Raw genomic sequence first — 13073 nt, forward strand, 5'->3', positions numbered from 1 at the left:
GTACTATGATTAAGAGGAGAGGTATAGTCAATAACGAGTCTTTATTTAAAACCTTCGAAAGATTGATATATTGTAACAAAAGGAAGTTTAATGAAGGTACAAAGAATATGTGTATATAAAGAATATAAAACAATATATAAAAATAATAAATAAACAAATGGCTCGATATAATGCAATAATTACTAGGATGAGTAGGTCATCCGGAGATCTCGAGTGACTCGACAGCACCGCCCTCTACCGTATTGTTCTGGCCAGTTTCTTTTCTGAAATGATACAAAGTACCTTTAATAATCGCGATCGCGTTCACCAGGAGTTAATCCCGTATAAATCCAAAATGTAAGTTAAGCAATTCACGGCAAACGTAAACTAGAACGTGCACTCTGAGGTAATCGTTTCCAGAGAAAACTAGAAGGGAAATGATTGGGTTGAAGAATCAGGTATGTACCTGATACTCTTGCCTGACGTGAACTAGGAACATTGAGGAACATCTCTGGAAAATATCTTAGACCAGGGGGCACCCTGAGTTAAAGATACGGCCCTGAGCTTCGCATCCAGGTGATAGAGATTGCCCCTCTACTCACCTGGGGCGGTGAACGAGAAAGGAAGTACCTATCTCTACGTCCTCTCGCGGGAGCACCCACAGAGAAGTCGCGAAGACGATACTCTAGGTTTTTGGTAGTGACGTCATACTCGCATCTTCTCGCAGGAGCACCTACAGAGAAGTCGCAAGGATGACGTTCTAGGTACATGAAGGTATCTTCTCGGTCTCTCGCAGGAGCACCTACAGAGAGTCCAAGTTGATAAGGAACAAGGAGGTAAAGTAAGGTTCACTTGACACGGAAGCACCCATAATCAAGTGTACCATACCTTGCATTACCTGAATTCAATGAGGAGCGCCTCAATTGAGTCCAGGTAGCCAGGAACTAGGAGTGAGATCGCTTCCATCTAGCCAGAGGTGCACCTCAAAGCCAGTCGGAAGACGAACTGAGGAAAAAGGTGCGAGCCGCCAGGTATATACTCTCGCTAGGTAGCCAGAGGCGTTAGCGCGAGGTGGGGGAAGAGAGAGACGCTGCTACTTACGCCGTCTACTTTCTCTCTCTTCGCCGGGCGAGTATTCTTACGATACGCCTATCGTTACAATAGTTAAATAAATTATGGATTTTTTCTGGCAGTTTTATTTAAGGTTTTAAACTATAACTAAAGATGTTATTCACCTTCACTACATAATAAGGTATCACAGTAAACAAATGCTACTATACGCATCTACAATAAAAACAACTTATTAAATTTTCGCCTACAAAATATATATTTACAGCTTGCTTTCCTTATAATTTTCTTTTCTCACAAATACTCAAATATAACTATTCAATTACCTTATACACAAATTGACCTTGTTCTAACCTGTCAAACTTTTATACATATAGAATAAACTAATATCAACTTCAAATTTTAAATACAATTAAAATAAAAACTAGAAATAATATTACTCAAATAAATTGAAATATTTTGAATTAAAATACATTTATCTGTTTAATACGTTACCTCACACTATGTATTACTGATACTATTATTTCTGTTAAAAATTTTTCTTTGTTAAAATTTTTTTTTTTTGAAGTTAAATTTTTTTTTGAAGTTTCTCAGATGGCTTGTTAAAATATTTCGGGTAGGCTAGTTTTAATGTTATATAATACTAATAAATAAATTTTGACTTTTGGACTATTTAAATAATTGAATAATGCCTAAAATTTCTTAACAATTATTCAAATTAAAATTTATAATGGATGTTACCACAAATTAGTCCTCTTTGGCCACTCGCACAGGCATATATATATTAACAGTGTTAAAATATTCTGTGAAAATTTTTTAGATGCTAATCAATTATTAGAAAATTTTGCACATCACCAATCTAGATATGGGTGAATCTCTCAAAAAGGACAAATTACGCTTTTAAGATATTTTGTTAAAAAATATAAAATGTTACGGAATGGAGTTACGGAATGGAGTTTTAACACTAGTTTTCATTCAATAATTCAGTTGTTTGCCATTTTTTTGAAATTTTCTTTAGTGATCCCATAAAAATTTGTTGAATTTTATCGTATGGCTGGGAGAATGTTTATTAATTGAAATTAATGTTATTCTTTTTTAACAAAAACCTCGTCCAAAAATTGTGCACAAATAATAATAAACCCATATTTAAAAATTCAAAGTTTTTAAAAAAAAAACATTTTATTATTCTTTTCAAGATGCTGTTCAGGTCTATTTGGTCATATTTATAACAGCTCTGATTTATTAAAAAGACAATTTAGATCTTGGAAGTTAATATGAAAGTTTGAAAATCGAAAAAAATATTTTTATGATATGTTTTTTACAATTTAAAAAAATTATTAAACTATTTGAACTAGGCAATCCTGAAAAATGTTTAAAAATTTGGTCTGAATTTTGTATTAAATTTTTTAATCTGTTTAAATGAAATTCAAACATTACAAAAAATTTTTTAAATTGTTTTAAAAAATTTGGTTTGAAATTAAAATTAAATTATTTTAATAAATTTAAATGTAGGTAAGTATTTAAAATTATTTTTGTATTAAGCTTTATGTATTAATTAAAATACTGAACTAAATAAATAATTAATAAATTAGTAATAAATAAAAATAATTAATTCAAAATAAATAAATAATATTAAACTGAGTCTGATTAGACATCTTTTTAGAAAACGAGATAATTTTGCAATAAATTTATTAATTGGATATTGTCTAAATATTTTAGGGTTATAAAAAATTCAGATTGGTATATTTAAACAAAATCGACTCTTAATTGAGCCCAATATAAAAAAACCTAATATATTGACAAATATTAACCAATTTTCTTCATTGATTTTTTATTTTAAAGGTTTTTACACGTAATTACATATAAAAAATATATTTAAGATACTTTTTGTAAGATTTGTTTGCCTAATTGTATAAAGCATATAAAACAAGTTCCAAACTGAGTGTTTTTAGAATATTCGCAAAATTAAATAAACAAAAATACTTATATCTCGAAAAAAGGAGCAGCTAGGATTTTGATCTCAACGGATTTTTACTTCTGATATGATGTAGAATGATCCCCAAAAACCCGATTTTGGATCCATTTTAGTCAAACTTTTTTTTGGTTCAGGCACGGTGTGTATAAAGAATAATAAAGAATTAAGAGAATTTTTTTTCATTGGTTGGTTTAGAGTTTTTGTTTTCCGCGACTGTTGATGAAACTTTAGAACACTGTAGAGCAAATTTTAGGTTCGTAATTTTCCTCGTCTGTCGCCGAATCGTTCGCACGCCGTCTCAATAGACCACCCGGCGGTGTTTTTATTTTCCTTGACTGTCGCTGAAAGTTTAGAACACTTTTTCTAAATTCTCTTCAAATGTAATTTTTGAATTACTTCTTTGTGATTTTTAGAACTAAGTGATTTTAAAAAGTTAAACACTTTCCACTATATCTGAGAGTCTTCTACAAAGTCGATGAAAATTTCAGCGACTAATTTTTTCCATGTACGCACTTGTTTCATAAATACCTATTTTGATATTTATGCCTAGGAGAGCTGATTTTTTTTGCAAATTTTTTGATTTAGATAAACTTTTGTTAATTTATTTAATAGTAAAAAAAATTCTTAGTTTACTTTTTTTTCTTTATACTGTGATCTAAACTGAAGAAAATAATGCAAACCGTATTAAAAAATATTAATATTTAAGAAAGTTAAAAGGGTTTTTGAAAGTGGGACATATATATATTCTGCAGACGTGAAAGGATTAAAAAAATAAAAACAATTTTAAAATAAAAATCGATTTGAATTATTATTATAGAATACTATTGACATAATATTAACATCATGTTAATTAATACTTCAAGTCTCAAATCAGTCAGCTTTTATAATGGTCGGACGTGTTTGATTATCGCTCCTCCTTTATATTGCTATTGCAAATAGTCGAACTTGTTTTTTACTGTATAACTTACGTGTAATTAAGACTCAAGTGCTGGTGACCCAGGAGTGACTTAAGTTTGGTGCATTTCCGTTTTACAAGGGATTTTCAAACTAATCTTATTTAAAATGGTATATTAAGTGCTTGTCTTTCCATATGTACAGTCGGAATCGAAACTTAATGTGTCTTATATAACCAATTGCTAGATAAGTAATTCCTTTTTTTCCTTTCTCTAGAGCATCGTGACTATACGTAAATATAAAAGTGATATTTTAACATTTATTTGGATAAAGTGTTTTTTCATCTGAGAATAAATTTTGAAATCTAGTGACTATAAATTTTTCATAGCCTTACCAAAATTTGTTTGTGTGAGTGTACCATCTTGCTTACATCGTTTATTTCGTATATAATTCTACACTGAGAGACCTTTTGCACTGTAGCCGACTTTCGACAGGCGGCTGCGGAGCATTCTGTTGGTAAGCTACGAGACTATACGTTTGGGCTGCTACAGTACATTTTTGGGCGCGTGTTTGCCAAAAAGTTGTACAGCTACAAACCAAAGGTGGCGTCCCCACAACTTCGGTGAGCTACTTATCAACATTTTGGACAGTCACGCTCCCAAAATTGTACCGCCGCACACCAAAACCATAGTGGCGCTGCTGTCACTTACCTTGTTCCGCTGTAGTCCAAAAGGTCTCTCAGTGTATATTAAATTATATACAATCCTCATTGAGAGACTACATTTTGAAAATATGTGTTTTCAAAATAAACTGACAACCTTAAAAGTGACGTCAGATAACACGGAGTTTGAATGTGCTGATTTTACAAATGCAGCTGATATAAAATGTACTTATTGTGATAAACGTGTCGTCAAAACCTTTCTATGCCCTAACTGCAAGTCCCCTTACCATCCAGCATGCTCATCCAAGACACAACTCACACCTGGAGTAGGTCTAAAAAAGTGTTGCAGTCCATTATCACTTGCACCTGAGTTACCAGTTACAGCATCCTTGGACCAACTTCGTTGTGTAATGAGAGAAGAATGTGATAGAGTTCGTGATTCTATATCGGAAATTTTGAACGTGTTGAGAAAACTATTACATCTATAACTGGAAAGTTAACGAAGCATGGAAAACGAATTATGACATGTGAGTCAGATTTAACTGATATTATTCAACGCCTTGATCAACTAGAAGTATCATCTTTAGAAACTCAAAATAATAGTAGTTTGCATGGAACAAGCATGGTTGACTGCCTGGACGAATGGGAGAATCGATACCAGAGAAAATACAATTTAATAATTTTTGATATTAATAAAAATGCAACCATTACTGGAGAAGAAGAGAAAAATAACGATAAATCTACTGTTGTCTCTTTTTTCAATTCTATTAGTCCCAATGTAATATTACCAACGAATATTAAAGTTACTCGCATTGGTTTTCCATCACAGGCTGCAACGAAACCGAGACCACTCAAGGTTGCATTCCTGGACACTCAACTTCCGAAAGTAATTAGAGAAGATTATTTCAAGCTAAAGTCGATCAATCAAATTCCTCAAATTATCCAATCATTCCTGCCAACGCCAGACCGTACAAAATTACAGCAGCAGGAATATCAGCGCGTGAGGAGAGAATTAAAAGAGAAGGAGTCGAAAGCGGAACCAGGTTTAGTAATAAGGTATCGTCATGAATCCAATACAAGTGTCTCTGCAAGACCAGTCGGACGCAACAAAAAAAATTACAACCTAAGAATATAGTTCTTGCAGCAATAAGCAATTCCTTTAAATTAATCTACCTACGATTAACAATATAAACGATAATATATTAATGGATCAGTTCTCAGGGCTCTTCCCCCACTTGTAACAGAGGATGAGTATCACCCTACCATTTGAGTAGCCGGAAAGTAAAACCACACATAAAATTCTGACGGCCATGTTAATTCAATGGGAGTCAGAATTTTATGTTTGGTTTTACTTTCCGGCGACTCATTTGTTGCTCAGCGTCATTGACCTCTAATCATAAATATTTAACATCAGTTTTTAATAGTTTCAATCATAACTCAAACCAATATTACAATTTTCGTAAGGCTCGTTTAGATCAATTGTATGTATTTTTATGTAATATTGACTGGTCTTTTTTAAATGAAATTAATAATGTTGAAATAGCATGCGAAAAATTTTTATTGAAAATTAATTAGACTTTTGAAAATTTTGTGCCAAAAAAGAAAATAAACAATTGTAATTCAACCCCTCGTCGTTACCTTCCATGGTTTACTTCCGCGATCAGATCTGAAATACGCGCAAAAAATAATCTATTAAAAAAAGTAAACTAAAAACTTTTAAAAATACAACTTTTTAATAATTATAGTTTAAAAATACATGTATTTAACTTTAGAAACAAATTTTTTTAATTAAAAAATATTCAAAAATAAAGCAGATATGGCGTTTTTTGAAAATACTTTTTTCGGAGCGGTGTACATTTTTTTTCTGAAACTACTCAACTGATTCTATTGAAAATTTGTACATAACTTCTCAATAACATTCTCTATAGCACCGCATAGCCGTTTTTGAAAAAAAAATTTTTGAGCAAATGGGAGCACTTCAAAAAAAAAGAAAAAAAAATACAACTTTTTAATAATTAAAGTTTAAAAATATATGTATCAAACTTTAAAAAAAATATTTTTTACGAGGGGATATTCACTAAGAAAATCAGAAATAGGTAGAGGTAATCGTTGAAAGATTTCTCTACAGATTTCTAAGATTTCTACGCGATTACCAGAGATTTCCAGCGACTGCCTATATGTATTTAAGTTATTGAAATATAGCTTCGTATGAGCTCGGTAAAAATCGGATTTTAAACGGCCTTTCATGATTGTAAGTGTTTTAAATATGTCATAACAAAGCACCATGAGTTATTTTTTAAAATTGCATATTTCCAAACTAATTATTACACGGAAAAAAAATCAATGGTTGCCACAGCCATACCTTTGGTTGTCTCAACCATATTATATTGAAAAATACGTCCCAACCATACCTCCGGTTGCTCCAGCCATATTAAATAGCTAGCTTTAAATTGTTAGCACAACTAGAATATATGGCTGTGGGAACCATATATTTGGAAAACATACAAATGCTAATATGGATGTGACAACCATTTTTAACTGATGCTTCGACCATTATTTAGTGTACCATATTAATATTGTTGAAGCAACCATTTTATATGGTTACAATTAATGTTTATTTTATTTGTTTAATATTATCAATAAGGTTATTTTTGATTAATTTAAAACATTGAGTCCCATAAAAACGTATTTATTTTTTTGAAATAATCGCCAAATACAAATTCGTTAACAAAATAAACAATCGTATCGCAACTTTTATTATAGTATTATAATTATAGTGCGTGCCTAAGAGTCGCAAACATTCAAGAATTTCCCCATTTACAAATTATGACTGGGAAAGGTGAATGTAACTTGTTTAAAAGGACGCAGTCAACTTCGAAGCCTATTTTTTTAAGGAAATCAATGCACTCAGCTTCCATTTTTTAACTTAAAAAACACATTAACCGGGATCAATATAATTCTTAAATGATTATAGAAAATCTTTAGGACTGCGGACATATACACGTTTCGCGACGCTTGGAATTAATGCGAGTAATATAGACGTAATATATTGCATCACCGCCCAGACAAGGTGCGCAGGCGTCTATAGGGGCCTTAGCAATTCAAAAATGGATACAATAACAAAATTGTTAAAATCCAAACCAATATTGTTACCTCAACTAAAGCTATGGTTGATATATCCATATCATAGGTTCCAAATTATATGGTTGCCACAACCATTCTTCTTTGTCAATGTATCCATACTGAAAGCTGCTTCAGCTATATGTATAATATATTGTTTCGCCTCAACAATGTTATGACCAACAATAGTTTTATGGTTGAAAATCAATTTTTATTTAACACGTTAAATTATAAAATTGTTTACCTTAAAGAATATTTTTTTATAATTTGTTGATTAATAAAAATTACACAAAATATTTTTTTGGAAAAAAATTATAGAATTTTTCATTTAAAAAAATTATTTCTTTAAAAAGAATGCCCGCGGGGAATATATATATAAATAAATAAAAATCGTTTATTATAAACGTGGCGTACTTCAGTTTCTTTTTCTAATCAGACTCTAAAAATGCTCTACAAACCAGAGTCGGTTTGAGAACATGTTTGGGGCACGTTATTTCGATAGGGTAAATATAATACAAAAATTCATTTTCTAATAAGTGAAAGAACTTCAGTGCTTCGTTTTTATACACAACTGTCTTATTTTTATGTTAGAAAATTGATTATAATTATAATTTGACAAGGAATATAACATAACCTCAAAATGTAATATCTATATATTTGCGTAATTTTAAGTTAATTTATAAACTTTTTGTTAACGGTATGTTAAAGAAATTAAATATTTTTTACTTACGATAAATCCGAGGATATATCAATATAATAATAACAAAAAAATAATATTAATACAAATTATAATACTAATATAAAGTAAGATTTGTTGTCAATAAAGTGATCACCTTTGTTTAAATTATTCATAAATGATATAGTTGAGAGTATAATGTCTTTTTCTTTACTTTTTTGCTGATGACTTAATAATTTATCGACATATTTTGTCGAATAATGATGCTGAGGAACTCCAGAATGATCTCATGGCTATTTATTTTTCGTATGTTGAAAATAGAATAGAATTAAATTTGTCAAAATGTCAAATAATATCTTTTCGTAAATCAGGCATTGTTTTGAAATTTCCATATAAAATACAAAATTATGAGATTACAAGAGTGAATACCGTCCGTGATCTAGGTGTAACTTTCTCACAGGATTTGAGTTTTAATGATTACATTACAGAAATTTTGTCAAACGCGTCTAATTCATTAGGTTTTTTGTTAAGAAATTCAAAAAATTTTTCTATTATTCATTCTTTTACACTTTTATTTAATGCAATTGTTTAGATAAAATCCTCGTTTAGATTATGCCGATGTAATATGGAACCCATTTTAGGATATTTATTCTCAGGAAGTCGAGAATATTCAAAAGCCTTTTATCAAATTTCTAGCTTTCAAAAAAGACGGTATTTATCCTCCGAGAGAATCGAATTATTTAGACTTATGTAACCGTTTTAACATGATAACATTGCAAGAACTAAGAATTATACACGTAACTATGTTCTTGTTTAAAATTTTAAATCACCACATTGTTTTGCCATATTTGTTAATGGTATTCGAGTAATCGTGGTCACCGACTTGGAAAATGTCATTTTGAGAAAAACGCATTCAAAGTTTCAACTTACTTTTTTTTGTTCAGGAGAAATTTTGTTTCCAAGTTACAAAGAGTCATCGATTCCTGGACCATATAATAACTCTTCCGCAGTGGTTGCCGTTTCTAAATCATAGGAAAAGGCCATGTGTCGTTAGGGTCAGGTATGGCTGGCCACCTTGTATGAAGCCACGGGACGCGCCGCTGCAGTGTTCTGTATATCTCATTTATTTTTCACCGGATCAACTTTGAAATTTACAGACACATTTCTAAATATGTATACTTTAAGAAAATGCACAAAAAAAAAATTCGATTTTTCGAAAGTTACAACTGGTGTTCCCCCCTTAAATCTAATCAATATCAGAGTACCGAGATTATCATCAAGACAAAATAAACCTTTTTATTTAACTAATATACCATCACCTTTAATGTTTATAGCACCTATTTTTTTTGTATATTACCATATAAACAAATTATCCTCTACTTTTGAACCGCATATTGATTTATTTAACACGTCACAATCAAAGTTTCTCGAAACTATTAATAAATACTTATTGTTTAATCGTAAAATAAATTAAAATATTATGCTTTTTGTTGATGTGAATTTGTGAGTGTGACAATGCTCATATAATAATACTATATTTTAAATATTTTGATATTTTATAATAATAAATTTTATAATTATTTAGTTACCCATTTATGGTTCACTTCTGTGGACTACGGGGAATGTATATAAATAAATAAATAAGTGTTTGTTTATGTAATATGCATTCTCGCTTTGTTTACGTTAAGTTAAGGTTCTCTTTCTCCTCTACGTTTAATTGATTTATTTGTCAATAAGCATTTCAAATTTTAATTTATATCCTTTTTTATTTATAGAATTCAGTTCAATTCTGAAGAGCAGTGGACTAAGGCCTTAAAATATGTCCTGACGAATTTGAAATGGGGTCTTGCCTGGGTCAGTACTCAATTCACAAAAGACGATGTTGAACATTAATTGTAAATATTTATATGTAAATAAATATAATTTTAAATTAAATTAATCTTATTTTATAAATAACTTGAAATTGACTAAATTTTTAATAGAATACAACGAAGATTTTAAATTACTGAAACTTTTAAAATATAATTTTTATTTTCAAATTACTGGTAACGGTCTTGTTTACTAGCCAAAAACCAAGTGACACCATAAAGAAAACTGGAAGGACTTTCAACATTTCCAGAATGCAGGTAATCCTTCACTTGCTGAATATTCATTTCGATAACTTCGATTAATTCACCCTCTGAGTCAGCACCACCTCCTGAAATAATTATTTTATATTGTTATTCATTTATTTGTTCATTATATATTTTTTTTTTCTTACCGGGATGAATTCTCATATCATCAGTAACTTCAACGTAGAATAAAGTTTGTGAAGAAGAAGCAGATCCTACTCCTGATCTACAATAAATTAAAAGCAATTCGTTAATAATTAGGGAAACCATAAATAAATTCTAGCAATAGTTGAGCCGTATTTTACTGTCGATTCAGTATTAGACTCAACATGATGGAGAAGGTAGTGAAATATAAGTCACTCTACTTTATGGGGTCGCTGATTACAAATATGTCAGATTTTAAAAATTCAAAATGGCAGCAATTTTTTCAATTCATAAAATCTGACATAATATTTGTAATCAGCGACCCTAAAAACTCCCGAGTAACAAATTTCAAGAAAATTCGTCAAAATTAAATTTTTTTTGTCTGACATATTGGATCCGCCATTTTTAAATTTTTAAATCTGACATCGTATTCGTAAACAAGGTCTCCAAAAACCCCCATGAAATTAGTTTCAAGCAAATTCAATTAATTTTTAATTTGTTCGTCTACCATATTGGATCCGCCATTTTGAATTTTGAAAAACTGGGGGTCGATTACGTAACTTTCCCACATCCCATCTTTCACATTCCACTTGCCATATTTCACACCCTACTTCCCACTTCCCATATTTCACACCCCAGTTCCCACATCCCATATTTCACATCTCACTTCCCATATTTCATATCCCACTTCCCATCTTTCACATACCACATCCCACTTCCCACATCCCATATTCCACATTTCACTTCCCACATTTGTGGTATGTGAAAGATGCGTAGTGAGATGTGAGAAGTGGGATGTAAAATGTGGAAAGTGGCATGTGATTTATGGCAAGTGGGATATGGGAAGTGGGATGTGAAATATGGGAAGTGAGATGTGGGATGTGAAATGTGGGAAGTGGTATGTAAAATGTGGGAAGTGAGATGTGGGATGTAAAATGTGGGAAGTGAGATGTAGGAAGTGAGATGTTCGATGTGGGAAGTGGTATGTAATATGTGGGAAGTGAGAAGTGGGATGTAAAATGTGGGTTGTAAAATGTAGGAAGTGTGATGTAGGATATGGGAAGTGGGATGTAAAATGTGGGAAGTGGGATGTAAAATGTGGGATGTGGGAAAGTTACGTAATCGACCCCCTGACATCGAATTCGTGATCAGCGACCCCGAAAACCCCCGAGTAATCACACACCTGTCTTTAATGAAGAAAAAGTTGGTCCCCGATGCCGAAAAAAGCTCTTGAATATTTTGAATCTCTGTACCCTAAATAAACAAAATTTCAAAGATTCAAAATCGTAACCGATCCTCCTGCATTATTTTTTAAGAATTTATTGTTGTTTTATGCATTATAATGAAAAATTGCTTTATTACGATGTGCACATCAGTTGAAATTACAAGTGCAATCTTTTTATACTTATTAAATGTAAAAATAATAACAACAACAAATAATACAGTACTATAATTTTTGAGAATAAAAGTTGAATGATCAATATTGTAATTTTAAATCCGTACTATCAACAAAAATAATAAAAGATTATTTTCCCTAGAACACGGCAGATGTAAACATTAGATTATCCAAATTTTCTATAATTTCTTATTCTTATTAATAAACACAACATTAGTTACTGCTATTGCAATTTGTTTTTATATCGTGTATGAACATAAATGATAACAAGTTGGTTAAAATTAGTTCAAAGTTTTGTAGATGTAGTTAATTTATTTTTAATCTATTTAAAAATGACTTATTACTACAAGTTAAATCACGCGTGTTGTCATGATTAAAATAGAAAGTTTTTGCCTTATGTGGTAGAAAAATTATTTAAAGAAAAACTTTTATTCATAAAAGTTTTGAAGATCTTTTTTTGACTTTCTGTGAAGAACAAAAATTTTAAATTACTGTCTTTGCAAACATTTTTTCTACCATATAAGGCACAATATTTCTATTTTAATCATGACAACACGCGTGATTAAAAATAAATCAACTACATCTACAAAACTTTGAACTAATTTTAGCCAACTTGTTATTATTTATGTTCATACATGATACAAATACAAATTACAATAGCAATAACTAATGTTGCGTATATTAATAAGAATAAGAAATGATAGAAAATTCGGATAACTACATCTGCGGTGTTCTAGGGAAAATACTCTTTTATTATTTTTGTTGACAGTACGGATTTAAAATTACAAAATTGATCATCCATCTTTTATTCCCAAAAATTATAGTAATGTATTATTGTTGTTATTATTAATTTTACATTTAATAAGTATAAAAAGATTACACTTGTAATTTCAACTGATCTGCACATCGTAATGAAGCAATTTTTCATTATAATGCATAAAACAACAATAAATTCTTAAAAAATAATGCAGGAGGATCGGTTACGATTTTGAATCTTTGAAATTTTGTTTATTTGGGGAACAAAGATTTAAATTATTTAAGAGTTTTTT

General features: G+C 30.4%; 4 protein-coding genes across 5 annotated transcripts in view; 3 read left to right on the forward strand and 1 right to left on the reverse strand.

Moving 5' to 3' along the window:
* The window catches only part of LOC127291544 (beclin-1-like protein), a 145108-nt gene extending 134554 nt beyond the window's left edge, over positions 1-10554 (forward strand). The window contains exons 5-6 of one of the 2 annotated variants that reach the window (XM_051320728.1): positions 10149-10266; positions 10417-10554. In XM_051320728.1, the coding sequence (XP_051176685.1) occupies positions 10149-10266 (118 nt within the window). In that variant the 3' untranslated portion in view covers positions 10417-10554. Of the gene's footprint in view, positions 1-10148; positions 10309-10416 lie in introns of those variants that run through there. The other variant, XM_051320727.1, reaches the window with a different exon arrangement.
* Positions 1-13073, forward strand: part of LOC127291539 (uncharacterized protein DDB_G0284459-like) — a 309035-nt gene that overhangs the window by 129605 nt on the left and 166357 nt on the right. The gene's annotated exons all lie outside the window — the stretch shown is intronic.
* The window catches only part of LOC127291546 (bromodomain and WD repeat-containing DDB_G0285837-like), a 237677-nt gene that overhangs the window by 87997 nt on the left and 136607 nt on the right, over positions 1-13073 (forward strand). The window lies entirely within an intron of this gene.
* LOC127291548 (uridine diphosphate glucose pyrophosphatase NUDT14-like) overlaps positions 7251-13073 on the reverse strand; it is a 98401-nt gene continuing 92578 nt past the window's right edge. Inside the window, exons 2-4 of the mRNA XM_051320736.1 lie at positions 10634-10710; positions 10417-10570; positions 7251-10266 (exon numbers count right to left, since the gene is read on the reverse strand). Of these exons, the coding sequence (XP_051176693.1) occupies positions 10263-10266; positions 10417-10570; positions 10634-10710 (235 nt within the window). The 3' untranslated portion in view covers positions 7251-10262. The remainder of the gene's footprint in view (positions 10267-10416; positions 10571-10633; positions 10711-13073) is intronic.

Source organism: Leptopilina boulardi, unplaced genomic scaffold (genome assembly GCF_019393585.1).
Source record: "Leptopilina boulardi isolate dan_hultmark-lab unplaced genomic scaffold, ZJU_Lbou_2.1 LbouV2_140, whole genome shotgun sequence".
NCBI classification, from domain to species: Eukaryota; Metazoa; Arthropoda; class Insecta; order Hymenoptera; family Figitidae; genus Leptopilina; species Leptopilina boulardi.